General features: G+C 46.6%; 1 protein-coding gene across 4 annotated transcripts in view; it reads right to left on the bottom strand.

Annotated features, from left to right (window-relative positions):
• TDRD7 (tudor domain containing 7) overlaps positions 1-17,569 on the bottom strand; it is a 719,490-nt gene that overhangs the window by 174,635 nt on the left and 527,286 nt on the right. For 3 of the 4 annotated variants that reach the window (XM_033917728.1, XM_033917748.1, XM_033917737.1), the window contains exon 13: positions 16,125-16,259. The exons of the other annotated variant lie outside the window; for it this stretch is intronic. In XM_033917728.1, coding sequence (XP_033773619.1) covers positions 16,125-16,259 — 135 coding nt within the window. The remainder of the gene's footprint in view (positions 1-16,124; positions 16,260-17,569) is intronic. 4 annotated transcript variants of the gene reach the window in all.

Below are 17,569 nucleotides of genomic sequence, written 5' to 3'. Positions count from 1 at the left end.
ATCCGAGAGGACGAGGCCTACATCGACGAAGTTGCCCAGGAGCTGTCCCAAACCACAGAGCAGGCCCACGACAAGTCCATCCTCGAGACACCCAAATCATCAGCTTTGAAACCAACAATTGGAATACAGGAAATGGCTGGCGGCACTGACTCCTGGCAGCTGGTGACCTCTTCCGCAGGCAAACATAGGAGATGCCCCCCCCCTTTTTCAATCTCTTCATCTCCTTCTTTTTTTCCCCAATAGGGCAGCCCTCATCTCACCCTGAGGAACAGATTCCAGATTCTTCAGGAAGGAACTACCGATGAACAGGAGCCGGCCCAACACACAGCTCCATCTACTGACCGAATCCCCCCAAAGAAGAGGCGCAGAGTAATAGTCATTGGGGACTCCATGCTGAGGGGCACCGAGGGACCAATTTGCAGACCGGATATACAATCGAGGGAGGTTTGCTGTCTGCCTGGAGCCAGGATACGGGACGTCACCACCAGTCTTGATAAACTACTCACGCCCCAAGACCACTTTCCGATGCTTCTTGTCCACATAGGAACAAACGACACTGCCAGGAACACCCCGGAGACCATCACCAAAGACTTCGGAGCCCTGGGAGAGAGGCTGCAGCGGACAGGAGCGCAGGTGGTCTTCTCATCAATCCTTCCAGTTAGAGGCAAGGACATAGCCAGAGATGAATGTATCCGGAGGACTAATGAGTGGCTACAGGGATGGTGCAGGGATATGAACTTCGGATTCCTACATCATGGAGACGCGTTACAAGGACTTCAGGTACCAGACGGACTCCATCTGACCAGTAGAGGTAAGAATGTTTTTGGACATCAACTAGCCCGCCTGCTTCGTAGGGCTTTAAACTAGGTAAGTCGGGGGAGAGTACCCACTCACATACTGGTGCAGAAAGGAACTATCCTGATAAGGTGAGTCGACACTATGCTCCCATGTCCGAGGTAAGAACCCACATTGCAAACAGTTCTCTAGGAGTCACACAGACACAGGAAGGAAACACCTCACAGGGATTTAGCAAACACAAGGTATGGAGGGCCATGTATGTTAATGCACAAAGTTTAAGCAATAAAATTCTGGAACTGGAAACTGAAATAAGGAATACCGACCTGGATGTGGTGGCGATATCCGAAACTTGGTTCATGGACTCACATGGATGGGATATGGCTATACCGGGCTACAATATACTTCGTCAGGACAGAGAGGGCAGGTTAGGTGGAGGGGTAGCACTATACATTAAAGAGGACATCAAAACCGCCAGGATCACAGATGCCAAGTACACCGGGGAGTCCCTCTGGGTAAACCTGGCAAGAGGCAGAGAAAAATGCCTGTATCTTGGTGTGGTATACAGACCCCCAAGACAACTGGAAGACATGGACGCAGAATTAATTGAAGACATAGAAAATATCACTCTACAGGGCGATGCTGTACTGCTAGGGGACTTCAACATGCCTGATGTAGACTGGAACACATTTTCAGCAACAACTAGCGGCAGCAGGAGGCTATTAACTTCCATAAAGGGAGCACGTCTCAAACAGATGGTTACGGAGCCCAATAGGGCCCAGGCGATCCTCGACTTGGTACTCACCAACGGGGAAAGCGTCTCAGAGGTCTCGGTAGGAGATACGCTAGCCTCCAGCGACCACAACATAGTATGGTTCAACCTTAGTAAAGGCTTCCCTAGGTCAAACACTAAAACAAAGGTACTAAATTTCCGGGGCACCGACTTCGCACGCATGGGAAACTTCGTCCATCGGACGCTGTGGGACCAAGCGGAGACCAATGTGGAAACTATGTGGTCAACCCTGAAATCAACTCTACATGAAGCGATTAGCCACTACATAAAATCAGTAAATAAACGGCAAAGAAACAATAAACCCCAATGGTTCACCAAGGAGATCTCGCACCTCATTAAGAAGAAAAAAAAAAGCATTTCTATCCTACAAGCGTACGAAGAAAAGAGAAGCTAAGTTGGTATATAAGACCAGGTCTGCAGCAGTCAAAACGGTAATTAGGGAGGCCAAACTTTGAGTGGAAGAAACTCTGGCGAAAAACATTAAGAAAGGGGACAAATCCCTCTTCAGTGATAGGAATAGGAAAAGGAACACAGATGGGGTAGTACGCCTTAGGAGACCGGACGGAAACTACGCGGAAGCGGATTCCGATAAAGCCGAACTACTGAATGAATACTTCTGCTCAGTCTTCACCTGCGAGGCACCGGGACACGGTCCACAGTTGAAGGCAAAGCAAATCGCGGAGGACCCGTTCAGAATTTTGAGTTCACACCAGGAGACGTATACAGTGAACTGACAAAACTCAAGGTGAACAAAGCCATGGGACCGGACCATTTGCACCCAAGAGTGCTCAGAGAGTTGAGCGACGTCCTGGCGGAACCGTTGGCCGTGCTCTTCAATCTCTCACTTAGTACGGGGAAAGTTCCCTTGGACTGGAAAACAGCTAATGTCATTCCTCTGCATAAAAAGGATTGCAAGGCAGAGGCTGCAAACTATAGACTGGTGAGTCTCACATCAATAGTGTGTAAACTCATGGAAACACTAATTAAACGTAGATTAGACATGGTCTTGAATGAGGGGAGTCTACGGGATCCCAGTCAACATGGATTCACCAAGGGTAGATCCTGCCAATCCAATCTCATCAGCTTCTTCGATTGGATAATAAGAAGGTTGGATCTGGGAGAGTCCTTGGACGTCGTGTACCTGGACTTCAGCAAAGCCTTTGACAGCGTCCCACACCGCAGGCTGCTGAGCAAGATGAAATCGATGGGCTTAGGAGACACGCTAACTGCATGTGTCAATGATTGGCTAAGCGGCAGACTTCAGAGGATGGTGGTTAACGGTACCCTCTCTAAAACATCAGAGGTGACCAGCGGAGTGCCGCAGGGCTCAGTGCTGGGTCCACTCCTTTTCAATATATTCATAGGTGATCTGACTCAAGGGCTTCAAGGTAAGATAACATTATTCGCTGATGACGCTAAACTATGTAATATAGTAAGTGAATGCAATCTACGGGATACTATGGTACAGGACCTTCTTACATTAGAAAGTTGGTCCTCGACCTGGCAGCTAGGCTTCAACGCCAAGAAATGTAAGGTCATGCACCTCGGAAGAGACAATCCATGCAGAGCTTACACCTTGAATGGAGAAACTTTAACTAGGACTACAGCAGAACGAGATTTAGGAGTAATCATCAGTGCAGACATGAAAACTGCCACTCAAATGGAGAAGGCTTCATCTAAGGCAAGACAGATAATGGGTTGTATCAAGAGAAGTTTCGTCAGCCGGAAGCCTGAAGTTATAATTCCGCTGTACAGAGCCATGGTGAGACCTCATCTGGAATACTGTGTGCAATTCTGGAGGCCACATTACCGTAAAGATGTGCTCAGAATTGAATCGATTCAGCGGAAGGCCACCAGGATGGTCTCGGGGCTCAGGGGTCTCTCATACGAAGAAAGACTGAACAAATTGCAGCTCTACACTCTCGAATAACATAGGGAGAGGGGAGACATGATTGAGACATTTAAGTACATCACGGGACGTGTCGAGGTGGAAGATGATATTTTCTTTCTCAAAAGACCCTCAGCCACAAGAGGGCATCCGCTCAAACTCAGGGGAGGGAAATTTCATGATGACACCAGGAAGTACTTATTCACGGAAAGAGTGATAGATCATTGGAACAAGCTTCCAGTGCAGGTGATCGAGGCCAGCAGCGTCCCAGACTTTAGGAATAAATGGGATACCTACGTGGGATCCCTACGAGGATGAAGATAAGGAATAGGGTCACTAGGGTATAGACTTAAGGGGGTGGGTCAGTGGAGTGGGCAGACTTGATGGGCTGTAGCCCTTTTCTGCCGTCATCTTTCTATGTTTCTATGATTTCGGGATGTGTTCAGGCCCGAGACACTGAACACAGTGTCGTTGAGGGTCCGTTAGCGAAATCGCGCGTTGGCACTTGTCACACTTTTAAAAACCGGTGATAGGCCAGGACATAGGCCGAAAAAGCTCCGCCACAAAATCGAAGCCGCGGGGCTGTGGCCATGTGGCCTGCCCGGTCGAACGGTACAAAGAAATTTTTTTTTTAAAAAAACAAACAATAAAACAAGATGAAAATCAGCGATTACGATCAATTAAAATCAAAACCGCGGACTTAGAAGGTACAAGCGAAGGAACTTTGCGCAGAGAGTCGAAGACGGACTTCTCGGCTCTGCGGAAAAGTAAGAACTGAGGAGACACGTCCGGTGCATCGGGCAGGAAGGCACTCGCGCATGCGCGATGCGGGCGACTCGAAACTTCGAGTTTTCATCAAAAAAGCGTCCGCATCGGGGCTCTGTTGGATCACGTCACCCATTAGTGAGAATACCTGTCTGCTTGTCCTGGGATAATATGTACATTGTCTCTTTGGGAACGATTCTCCAAATCATCAAGTTTCTCCTCCTGACAGCGCAATCGCTCCCGCAGGGACTCCACAGTTTCTGAGGCCGTTTCCACTGAGTCCTCGATATCTGCCACCTGTACTTCAAGTTTCCCTGTTCTGCGTGAAAGATCAGAAAAAGTGCCTCCATCTTAGTCAATTGGTTGGAAATTTGTATAAGGTGGAGATCCAGCGCATGTACAACCGTCTCAGTGAGCTCCTTTACATAATCAAGAGACATTAAAGTTACCAAATCCCCTGAAGGACTCACCATGTTTGACAGTTGCTGCGATTTATCCTTGTCCTTCTCCTTACGGGACGATTTGGAGCTAATCTGGACTTAAGAAAATCTAGATTTTTATATTTATCAATACGAGGAAACCACCTCTATTTAAAAAGTATGGTGTGCACAGATAAGTGATAAGTAATTTCACCTGCCTATTTTTCAAATCTGTCAATGGCCGTTTCTTATCAGCCAGTTTGTTCAGTGTTAGGCTTAAATAATTAAAAAAAAACTTCCTCTCATCTCTTTATCATCTGTTATGTTCAGTGGCTGTGTATCAACAGTGACAATCTCCCTCTTTTTTTGTCTGCAGTAAACTCACATTGCGAACAGTGAAGCTGGAAATCAGCTGACTTCACCTGCCCTCAAACTGTCAGCACGTAATTTCTTCCCGCAGTAATAAGATACTACAGCGATGGAATGGTGGAGCTGAGGCTTTTTCATTTATCTACTCATGAGTTTTATAAAAGCTCAAACGGTAAGCAGCAGTCAGCTCCCCACTCCATTACAGTTCCGATTATTTTAATAGACTTTTTTCCTCACCTCTCCATCATATACAGACACGACAGCGATCACAAACAGGAGGCAAATCAAGTTTACTAGGAGTGACTAGGACTCAGGGTCAGACAGCTCATCATGCCTCGCGTTCCAAACTTGCCAGGTTTCAAATACCAAACATTTATGAGGGAGATACTAGCAGCCAACGTAAAGAAGGAGATCGAGAGGGCTTTAAACTATAGAGAGGGGGAAAGCCGACAGCTGACCTGATGACGCTTCGGACAGCAGTATCAAGAAAAGATGCTGAATGGGCTGACTGCAGGGAGGAGGACGGGGGTCCGATGGAACTCGCGATCAGACAGCGAGGGAAACACCAGGTAACAGCAACTTGCTGGGAGAAGTCTAAGGGGAAGAGGAAAACAGGGGATTCAGGAGGACAAGATGGCACCAGGGTGAAAACAGAAGGCAATAAGGTGGAGCCACAGGGTAAAGGGGAGACACAAGGCAAGGGGGAACAAACCAAGGCCCAGGGGACGATAGCACAGGAGGGGGCTGGTACTCCCCGGGGAAAAGCGGGGAGGTGGGGTGGAGGGGACATGGGGAGGAAGAGAGTTGCGAGGGTAAAGGCGGAGGGCACAGCAGAGGCACCGGGAGCGGGAAAACGGCCCGAGACCCAAGGGAAGGCGGCCCAGGTAAAGGCAGAGGTGGAGGACAAACACCGGGACCTACAGTGCTTATACGCAAATGCAAGAAGCCTCATGGCTAAGATGGGTGAACTGGAAGTCATGGCCAAGGGGGAGGACCTGGATATAATAGGAATTACAGAAACCTGGTGGACAGAGGAAAATCAATGGGATGTGGCGCTGCCAGGGTACAAGCTCTACAGGAGGGACAGGACCCACAAGAAGGGGGGGAGGCATAGCGCTGTATATAAAGGACTATATCTACTCGATTGGGATCGATACGGCAACAAAGGCAGAGGAGCTAGAATCGCTATGGGTCAAATTGCCGGGAAAGAAGAGTGCAGACATAAAGCTGGGGCTGTATTATCGCCCGCCTGGTGCGTCAGAAACAATAGGACAAGACTTGGAAGCAGAACTGAGACAGGAATGCAGGACTGAAAGTGTAACAGTGATGGGGGACTTCAACTATCCGGGGATAGACTGGAGTACGGGATACTCCAACTCCACGAGGGAAACAGGATTCGTAGAAGCTGTGAGGGACTGCTTCATGGAGCAACTAGTCAAGGAACCGACGCGAGGGGATGCTACTCTTGACCTCATCCTTAACGGATTAGGGGGGCCTGCAAGAGGGGTAGAAGTGGGAGGAATACTAGGCAACAGTGATCACAACGTGATCAGATTCACATTAGAAAGGGGGTCACCCATAGTGGGGAGGACCGCAACGACTGCGCTCAACTTCAGGAAAGGGAACTATGTTGCTATGAGGAAAATGGTGGGGAGGAAGCTCAGGAACGGCTTTAGGATGGAGACTGTAGGGAGCGCCTGGACCCTTCTCAGGGACACACTGCAGGAAGCGCAAAAACTGTACATCCCCAGTTTCAGGAAAGGCCGCAAGAACAAGCGGTCAAAAGACCCGGTTTGGATGACACATGAAGTAAAGAAGGTAATCAGTGACAAGAAAGTGTCCTTCCGGAAATGGAAAAGGGATCCAACGGAGGAAAATCACCAGGAGCACAGGAAATGCCAAAAGGAATGCCACCGAGAGATTAGAAAAGCAAAAGGGAAATACGAGGAGGGGCTGGCCAGGGAGGCGAAAAACTTCAAGGCATTCTTCAGTTACGTAAAGGGGAAGCAACCAGTGAGAGAGGAGGTGGGGCCATTGGACGATGGGGATAGGAAGGGAGTGATTAAGGAGAATAAAGAGGTAGCTGAGAGGTTGAACACGTTCTTCTCGTCGGTCTTCACGAGCGAGGACATGTCCAATATACCGGACTCAGAGGAGCTCATGAGTGGGGAGCAGGCCAAAAGATTGGGGCATATAGAGGTAAGTCGGGAGGATGTCCTCAAGCAGATTGACAGACTGAAAAGCGGCAAATCACCGGGACCGGATGGGATCCACCCAAGGGTTCTAAAGGAACTAAGTCAGGAAATAGCGGGCGCAATCCAGCATGTTTGCAACCTATCCTTGAAAACTGGAGAGGTACCAGAGGACTGGAAACTGGCGAATGTCACACCTATCTTTAAGAAGGGATCGAGAGGTGACCCCGGGAACTACAGGCCGGTGAGCCTGACTTCAGTTATAGGGAAGATGGTGGAAGCAATGATCAAGGACAGCATTTGCGAGCACATCGAGAAAAATGGCCTACTGCGGACAAGCCAGCACGGATTCTGTAAGGGAAGGTCGTGCCTGACAAACCTTCTGTACTTCTTTGAGGGAATAAGCAGTCAGGTGGACAAAGGGGAACCCATAGACATCATTTACCTCGATTTTCAAAAGGCCTTTGACAAGGTGCCACATGAAAGGCTGCTTAGGAAGCTGTGGAACCACGGGGTGGGCGGGGATGTACACAGATGGATCAAGCACTGGCTGTCAGGTAGACTACAGAGGGTCGGAGTAAAGGGCCAATATTCTGACTGGCGGGGAGTCACGAGCGGTGTGCCGCAGGGATCGGTGCTGGGGCCGCTACTCTTCAACATATTTATCAATGACCTGGAAACGGAGGCAAAGTGTGAGGTTATAAAATTTGCAGACGATACCAAGCTCTGCGCCAGAGTTAGGACCAGGGAGGAGTGTGAGGAACTGCAAAGGGACCTCGATAAGCTGGAGGACTGGGCAAACAAATGGCAAATGCGCTTTAACGTAGATAAATGCAAGGTCATGCACATAGGGAAAAAGAACCCGTTGTTCGAGTATAAAATGGGGGGGAGATTGCTGGAAGACACCGGACTTGAGAGAGACTTGGGTGTGCTAGTGGATCCATCCATGAAACCATCCGCACAGTGTGCAGCAGCCTCGAAGAAAGCCAACAGGATGCTGGGCATCTTCAAGAGGGGCATATCAACCAGGACGTGGGAAGTCATCATGCCGCTGTATCGAGCGATGGTGCGCCCACATCTGGAATACTGCGTTCAATATTGGTCGCCGCACCTCAAGAAGGACATGGCAGTTCTTGAGAGAGTCCAAAGGAGGGCAACGAAACTGGTAAGAGGGCTGGAAAACTGCCCATATGCTGAGAGGCTGGATAAACTGGGGCTCTTCTCTCTGGAAAAGAGGAGGCTCAGGGGGGATATGATAGAGACCTTCAAAATACTTAGGGGCATAGAGAGGGTGGACAGGGACAGGTTCTTCAGACTAAAAGGGACGACAGGTACGAGGGGGCACTCAGAGAAACTGAAGGGAGATAGGTTCAAATCAAATGCAAGGAAGTTTTTCTTCACCCAAAGGGTCGTGGACAAATGGAATGCGCTCCCGGAGGAAGTGATCCGGCAGAGTACAGTACAGGGATTCAAACAGGGATTGGACAGATTCCTGAGGGAAAAGGGGATCGTGGGGTACTGAGGGAGGTGCTGGGGTGTTGCATAAGTATAGACAGCTCACCAGGTCGTGCAGGTGCAAGGCCGGAGGGTTAGGACATTGATGGGAAGATAGGACTTCGATGAGAAACCTAGGGGGCAAGGGGGCCCCTTCTGGTGATTAAGGCTGGTCATGACCTGTTGGGCCGCCGCGGGGGCGGACTGCTGGGCGGGATGGACCTCTGGTCTGACCCGGCAGAGGTACTGCTTATGTTCTTATACCCTGGCTTAGAGAATCCAGTGCGCATAAACAAGTAATAAATTAAGGCGGTTAAGGCCTGGGGGAGCAGGAGCTCAACACAGACGCATTGGTCCAAGCTCACTACATCACGTGATTCCCCACAGTCGAGCCTTTAAACAAGTCGCGTTGTGGCTGCTTAAAATTTCTCCTCTGACGCAACCAGAAACAGGAAGTTGTGTCAGAGGAGAAGTTTTGGGTAGCCGCACGCAACTTGATGAAAGGCTCAGGCAGCTCGGAGAATTGCCAGCGAAGGAGAGGGGAAGTGAGGGAGGGAGATACCCAGACCACAATAGGGAGGGGGCTGCTGGACCGTGCAAAGGGACTGCACCGTATCCGATGGCCGTGCTGCTGGCTTCTTCCCTCCCTCCGGAGCATGGTCTTGTCGCCGGGTGGATGCTATGCCACTCCCCTGTAGGTACAACTTGTAGTGCTGTTGTCTGGATACGTCCTTCATTGCCTCCTCCAGTTCACCAGCGGGGTGGTTCATTTGTTGGAACCTGCCTGGGTGTTGGGTGTCCAAGTGGTGTTGGTGTCGGGAGGCTTTCTTGGCCTGCCTCATCTGCCAGGGCCTGCTTGCCTCGTTTTCCACTTGGTTGGTCTGCTTCCTCCTACTCTGGCCCGTTGAGGTGGGTTCTGCTTTGAGCTGCTTCAAGTCACAGCCACCAACTTCTTTTCCTCAGGAGATTTCGGATCAGTTCAATATCAGGCTACTTCAGAGACCAGCTTAATTTTCTTCAGGACTGTTTTATGTTGAGGTTTTTGGGTTTTTTAAAATCTCATGTTCATTTTTTCTATTTTAGCTTGATTGTAATTATATATGCTTTTTGTTACCTCCTACTTTATTTTTATTTCTATTTTTTTAATGTAGTCTTTATTTTCATCCTCACTGAATACTTATCTTTATCTTTCTGATCTTCAATTGAGTTCCTTTCATAAATTATTTGCATTGTAAACTGCTTAGCTCTGTGATATGCTAGAGCGGTATAACAAGTCTTAATAAAATAAACATATTATTTCTTTTTCTACTTTAATAAAATAATTTCAGTATAAAACTATTTGAGGCTTGTGTGGATGGGATAAGATGGTTTGCGGGAACAGGGCCAAGCTCACGGGGATGGGACGGGGCCAAGCTCACGGGAACGGGATGGGGACAGGAACAAATTTTTTCCCCATGTCATTCTCTAGTTCAGTCCAAGGAATAAGCAAGAGTGAGAACAAAACAAGAACTGGCAATTATCTAACCATCTTTCTAGTTTGATTCTGGCTGGCAGCCTAAGATGGAGTGAAGTAAAAAGGTTGATCCATAAATTTGTTTGCTTCAAACATTTAGGGCTAGATGCACAAAACATGGTCGCTAAGATCAGGCAGGTCGCTGTGGGCCGATTCTGAAACGACTGATGTTCCAACAAGTTTGCATGCAAATGATTTTCAAGGAGATTCGTCATAATCCACTCTGATCAGTTGTTGTAAAGAGCGACTGATACATGCGCGGAGCCGGTTTGGGGAAGTCCGAACAGCTGAGTGGCAGGGGAAGCGCCAAAGCAGCATCCTGTCACTCAGCTATTGGGACTTTTTTCTTTTTTGTTACTAACGGCACAGATGATGTGTGTGTGTGTGTGTGTGTGTGTGTGTGTGTGTGTATCACACACACAAAATCTGTCCTTATTTTTTTTTTTAAACTGAGTAACCCCCCTCCCCAAACGACCCACAAAACCAAAATAGAAGGGATGCCCAATCCCTCCTGCCACCGCAACCCCCCCGATGAACTGACCCCCACCCCCAAACCAACCCCTCCTCTTCCCCACTTTACCAGAAATCAGGAGGGATGCCCAATCCCTTCTCCTACAATGAACCACCCCCCAAACCTCATCCATACCTCTAAATTAGGATGACAGGATGGATGACCAGTCCCTCCTGCTCGCAGGCCTGCCACTCCAAAATAGCAGGCCTTCCCCTTCCCGGTGCATCCTGAGATGAACGGGGAGAGACCTAAGGCCCTGATTGGCTCAGATGCCTAAGGCCAGGGGAGCCAATCAGAGGAGCAAGTTGGGACACACAGAGAAACTCCATTTTTTTCAATATTGCTTTCCCCTGAAGAAATTTGGGGCACAATGTTTGAAAATTCAGTATGGATTATTTGCAGTGTTTTTGCACAAAATTTCCTTATCTTTAGGGCTAAAATTCCTTCTTGCCTTTTCCATATCCAGGATGCTGACTCCTTTAGTCTGGCTTTCACTCCAACTGTAGCTTTCTTTTCGACTCCAAGCAAGATCCTTAATTTTGTCTGCTCTCAAAGTAGAGAGTTGTATGGGGACAGAAATCAAACCCGTCCCTGCTGCAATCGCATCTATCCCTGTCAATATTTTCCATTCCCATCTGTTCCCATAAACTTCAGAAGTAGTTAAGAACATAAGACTAGCTTTACTGGGTCAGAACAATGGTTCGTCAAGCCCAGTAGCCCGTTCTCAAGGTGGCCAACCAAACCCAAGGAGTAGCAATATTCCACGCTATCGATCCAGGGCAAGCAGTGGCTTCCCCCATGTTTTTCTCAATAACAGACTATGGACTTTTCCTCCAGAAACTTATCCAAACTTACCACAACCTCTGTCAATGCGTTCCAGAGCTTAACTATTCTCTGAGTGAAAAAATATTTCCTTCTGCACCTAAACTGGAAGCCTTTTCTCTGATGTCGCAACATCAGAGAGAATGCTTCTGGATGAGGTGTGGGATGTACGAGGAGCTGCCCAGAAGATAACACCGGGGTTGGAAATGAAACACCACATCGCATCGCAGGCCACATAAAACGGCCAGGCAGGAGTCGGCCAGAAGGTAAGACACCCGCTGGAGGGAGGCACCGCATGGAGGGAGGGAAACAGCAAAGGTAGGGGAAATGATTTTATTTTCAATTTAGTGATCACATTGTGTCAATTTTGAGAATTTACATCTGCTGTCTATATTTTGCACTGTTCAGGAAGAAATGCATTTGTTTCTTTTTCTCTGGGGTTATATTGCATGCAGAGTCTTGAAATCTTAGGGTTTCGTTTGTATATATTAAGTACTTTTAATTTTTGATACCATATTTGCATCTAGGATTATCTGTGTTCTGGTAGGAATGAATGTTAAGAAGCATACAGTGTGCTTTGTGTAGTTTAATTTTGTGGTTAACCATTGTGTGTTATAAGATTATACTGTGTGTGTATATATGAAAAATGAATGGAAAAATGGTGTTACAATTAGTATTATTATGGGGGCGGGGTTTAGGATCTGCCTGCAACTTAGCCTGTGCTTTGGATTTCGGCCACTTAATGTGACTGAGTGACACCCCTTGTCGATGATCCTTTTCTTGGGTGCTAATCCCAAGGGTGGACCCTAGCATCCGGTAACTGTGATTCAGGTTATTCTTCCCAATGTGCATCACTTTGCATTTGCCACATTAAATTTCATCTGCCATTTGGACGTCCAGTCTTCCAATTTCCTAAGGTCTGCCTGCAATTTTTCACAATCCGCATGCGTTTTAACAACTTTGAACAGTTTAGTGCCATCTGCAAGTTTAATCACGACACTTGGTGTTCCAATTTCCAGATCATTTATAAATAAGTTAAATAGCACCGGTCCTAGTACAGAACCCTGCGGCACTCTGTTTACTCTCCTCCACTGAGAAAAATGACAATTTAATCCTACCCTCTGTTTTCTATCCGATAACCAATTCCTAATCCACAACTGAACTTTGCCACCTATCCCATGACAACTTTAATTTTCTCAACAGCCTCTCGTGAAGAACTTTATCAAAAGCTTTCTGGAAATCTAGATACACTAAATCAACCGGCTCACCTTTATCTACATGTTTATTCACACCTTCAAAGAAGTCAAGCAAATTTGTGAGGCAAGATCTCCCTCGGCTGCACCCAAGCTGACTTCATCTCATTAAATCATGTTTGTCTATGTGTTCCACAATTTTTCTTTTTATAAAATTGTTTCTATCATTTTGCCCGGCACTGAATTATGCTACTGAATTAGAGGCTCTGGTAGAGACCCATTTACAAATAAGCAAAGACACTATTCATTTGGCAATATTAATTGGGAAGAATACATTATTTGTAAATGGGTCTCTGCCAAAGCCTCTAATTTAAATAGAGAATATAAGTACACCAGTTGATGAGGACCCTCAAGCTATGTCAACCGAAGATTTGCTTTGAAGGTGGCCAAAAATCCCTTTTACCAATCTTGGCAGGCAGCAGCAGCATCCCTAACTCACAGATATTGATACCTCAGTGGCTTGAGGATGCTGCCAGCGACTGCTATGCGTGGTAGAAGGGAGATCTGGACACCTTTCGAGGAGGTCCTTAGTTGGTGGTGCTTGGGGATCACCACCAGTTACAGCAAGGGTCAGCAAATACTTCAACACTGGAGAAATAAAACCAGAAATGCATTTCCTTTTCTATTGAATAGAATACAAAGACATCTGCTATATACATTTCTGAAAGCTAGTGTATTTCAGTCAATAATTTATTTATTTTTTTTACTTTTGTTGTCTGGAGATTTATTTTTCCATCAAGTCTCAATTTCTCTTTTTTCTGCTTTCCTGTCTTCCCCATTTATTCCTCTCTCCACCACCCCCCTGTGCAACGTGTCCCTCTCTCTCACTGTTCACCATCTCTCTCTTTCATTCCCTCTCTTGCTGCTAAGGGAGTAGGAAAGGAGAAAGGGGGATCCAGGGCTCATCTCCCCTACCCCCGTTACTGTCATGTGCAACATTTCTTCTTCCTGTATAGCATCTTTGTCCTTTCCCCACCAGCCCCATGTCCAATATTTCTCATTCTATCAACCAACCCTCTCCAACATCATTCTGCATCTCTTCCTCCCTTCCCTCCACCATGTTCAACATTCCTACCTCTTGTATCCCTTTCCATCTATCTCACTCTTCCCTCTCCATCATAGCTTCCAATATTTCTCCCTCCTCTCTGACACTATCATGTCCCTCATTCTCTTTCCCTTCCACTCCAAACATCTATGTCTAACAATTCTCTCTTTCTCTTCCCTCCCTCACAGGCATCTCATTCCCTCCGTTCCCACTACTTCAACCTGTGCATCTTTTTCTTTCTCTTCCTAAACCCCAGCCCATGTCACATCTGTCATTCCCTGCCTTCCCAACTCCCCACCCCATGCAGCATCTGTCCATCCCAACCCCCCACCCCTCAAAAGCATCTGCCCTTTCCTGCCTTCCCACTTCCTCACCCCCAAGCTCGTGTAGCAAATGTTCTTTCCCGCCAGATGAATCCTGTAGCACAACCTCTCTCTCTCACCAGCATCTGACTCCCCCACCTATCTCCTCCCTGGCTGCTGTAATTATAAATTTTAGGGCAGCCAGCAGCAGCAACAAGGAAATCCAGCTGCCATGGGCATGCCCCAGAAGTCTTCATTTTGCAGCAACTTCCTGATCCCGCATAGGTGGGATGCTGCAGAATGAAGGATTCGGGGTAGGATGATGGCAGCAGGCTCACCTTGTTGCTGATGCCAACTGCCTGAAGATTTAAAATTACAGTGTAGAGGGAGGAGGTAGGTTGGGAAATTGGTAGAGCCTTCAACCACCAATTTTTTTGTTTTGTTTGGGGGAGGCATGGCCCCTGTGTTACCCTGTTCGGATGCCTATGCTTCCCATATCCCCCCAGCCCATGTGGCATCTTTTCCCCTCCCTTCCCACATGGCTCCCATGGGTGTATACTACCTTCTTCCGGGTCCAGCTGCACTCACTCTCTTCAGGCTGCCAGCTATGTTCCTTCCTACACATTGCCAGTGGCTAACCTGGAAGCCTTCCCTCTGATGCATTTTATGTCAGAGGGAAAGCTTCCCTCTGATGCAAAACATGTCACGTGGAAGACTTCTGGGTTAGTCGCTGGCCAAGTGTAGGAAGGAACGCTGCTGGCGACCTAAAGAGAGCGAGTGTGGCTAGACCTGGAGGAAAGTAGTACACCCACGGGAGCCCTTAACTAACCACTCTCATCCCTGTGAGTCTAGAGAGGATCCCCGAGGAACTGGAGGGGGATCTCCATGCTCTTTCCAAGGCCCCGTCCCCATGCAGTGCTCTACCTCAAAGTCTTCTTTCATATACAATACCCTACCTTGCACTCTCCATCCCCCCAGCACACACCTCACCTCTCATTTTATTTCCTTTCCCCAGCTATCATTGCATCTGCCCCCTACTTTTGCCCATGACACATCTTCAAACTGCATCTTTCACCATACCTGTGGCATACACTGCTTTCTCTGCCTCCCTTTTCCATTGTACACACACAGCTTACTTTGCCCCTACCTCCAACAAAATCCCCACAGCACACTCAGCTTTCACTGTCCTCAAACCCCAGATGCACACTTACCTTTCTCTGTCCCCCCTCATCATATACCCTCTTGTTGCTGTGCCTGACCCCCCTCCATGGCACACTCATCATGCTGTTTCCCCTTCCATTATTCTCTTCATGGCACAATCAGTATCAGCTGCTGTCTCCTCACCTTCCCCTGCAGAGATCACATGGCAGGAGGAGGAAGTGAACCATTGCACATCAGATCACTTCTTCCTCTGCCTGCTTACACCTGAGTGTTTAAGTGAACTTTGTGAGTCTCTCTACCCAGCAGAGTAGGAGAAAGTGATCCAATGTGCAGTGGTTCACTTCTTCCTCCTCCTGCCATGCAATCTCTGCAGGGCACGGGAAGAGAGACCGAGGACAGACCTGATGGTGACTCCTGTCCACAACTGTGTGTACTGCAGGAGTGGGGAATTCTATGCAAATTCTGTGTTTGCAAATTCTGTGCTGCAGTCATGCAGAAATCCCCGGGAGTAATTTTCCCAGCTCCACTGTAATGCAGCATTATAAATTGTAGGAGTTAAACATTTCTATTTTAGAAAATTATTAAAGACACAACTATTTGATAAGTTTGTATCCTAACGCACTCTTTTGCCTTTTAAAATAACTATGTTTTTCTTATATTTTATAATTTGATCTATTTCTATTATGAATTGTATTTTTTGCTGCATGTTCAGTCTACTTGTTGTGAACAGCCTAGAACCATTTCTGGTCTGGCGGTATATAAGAATAAATTATTATTATAATTTCTCTTACTTGATTCATACCTGTGGTGGTATTGCGACAGTCTCTTTCAAGAACTGAATTGGAATTTCTCTGAGTTCTAATACTTTCACAGAAGCCACCATTCCATAATCCAAGAACTTAACATCCAGCGTCCGACTACTGTAAAGATTTGTAATCTTAAGGATAAAAATAAACACAAATCTTAACACACAAAAGATCAAATGATTTTTTAAAAAGTCTATATTTTCAAACAAAAGAAAATAAAAATGACTGAGGAACCAGTCTATTTTAATTCTGTGTTACTTTGCCTTCAAAATAACAGTGTGTAGTGATGACTTGAGTCACTAAAGTAAAAAGACTTTAGTGAGGTAAGTTTTGTGCTTACCTTCTCTAAGATAAGATTAGGTTCTTACCTTCTCTAAGATAAGATTAGGTTCTTACTTCAATAATCTTTTTTTCCTGTAAGGAGGGAAAGGAGTTCTAACTAATGGGTACATTCTGTTTACTTGCGAGGACTACATTTTTTAACTCCGCTTCCTTGTGTCAGTGGGCAGTGCCACATCTCCTCAGTTCATACCAAAGCAGTTGATCACCCCTAAAAGAGGAAAAAATAAGGAGGGACGGGGAATTCCCTGACCAAATCAAATCTCTTCTGCAACAAAGATAATTATTTACACAGCATGAAACTCAATACAAATAAAAGTGGATCCAAAAAAGCCACCTACCTGTGTGCAACCAGCACTAACATTTAGACAGTTGTTAAAAGCTCTCCCATGGGCTTTGCCATAAATAACTATCATATCACGTAGTGTACTTTTTTGACAGGTGCATCGTTCGCTCTCTTATCAAGCTGCAAATTGGGAGGCAGATTTGCATCCATTGTTACTGACTTCAAATTCTTATTTACATTTTAGGAAATTGTCAAGACTTTTTTTGTATGAAAAGTATTTGAAAGATTTACATTATGTAATTCTCTGTTAATGTACAGATTTATGATTCACCACATCCAACTACAAAGGTTTTGTGGGTTATATAAAGAGATTATGTACTTATAAGTAAGCTCTTTTTCAGTAGATAGTTGAGACATTCTAGACAAGTGGGTTGTGTCCCAATGGCTGCGTGTCATATGCACTCCAAATTTTTCCTGTGATTCTGATATACTTCACTGTGCTCTCTGGCTCCACCTATAGTTAGTACCCAAGCACAGAGAGCCATCATACAAAACAGGAAGTAGAGACATCCATGGCAATCAAGTCCTTAAACAGTTCTGCTCAAGCATTAATATGTGAACATTAACTGCAAACAGCCAACAAATGCATCAAAGGAGCTCAGAAACAACCCCTTCATAAAACAGGAACATATTGTGGCAGGGATGCCTAGCTGCACCCTCATGCACCAGAATAGGTCCCTGTGCAACCGAGTGATTCCACATGTGACCTTAATTCCTGTCATTTTTAGTGCCTCCCATGCTCACCTTCTGGACACT

The sequence above is a fragment of the Geotrypetes seraphini genome, chromosome 1 (assembly GCF_902459505.1).
Source record: "Geotrypetes seraphini chromosome 1, aGeoSer1.1, whole genome shotgun sequence".
Taxonomy (NCBI): domain Eukaryota; kingdom Metazoa; phylum Chordata; class Amphibia; order Gymnophiona; family Dermophiidae; genus Geotrypetes; species Geotrypetes seraphini.
Note: the sequence above shows the minus strand (reverse complement) of the source record. Positions and strands in the feature narration are given on the sequence as shown.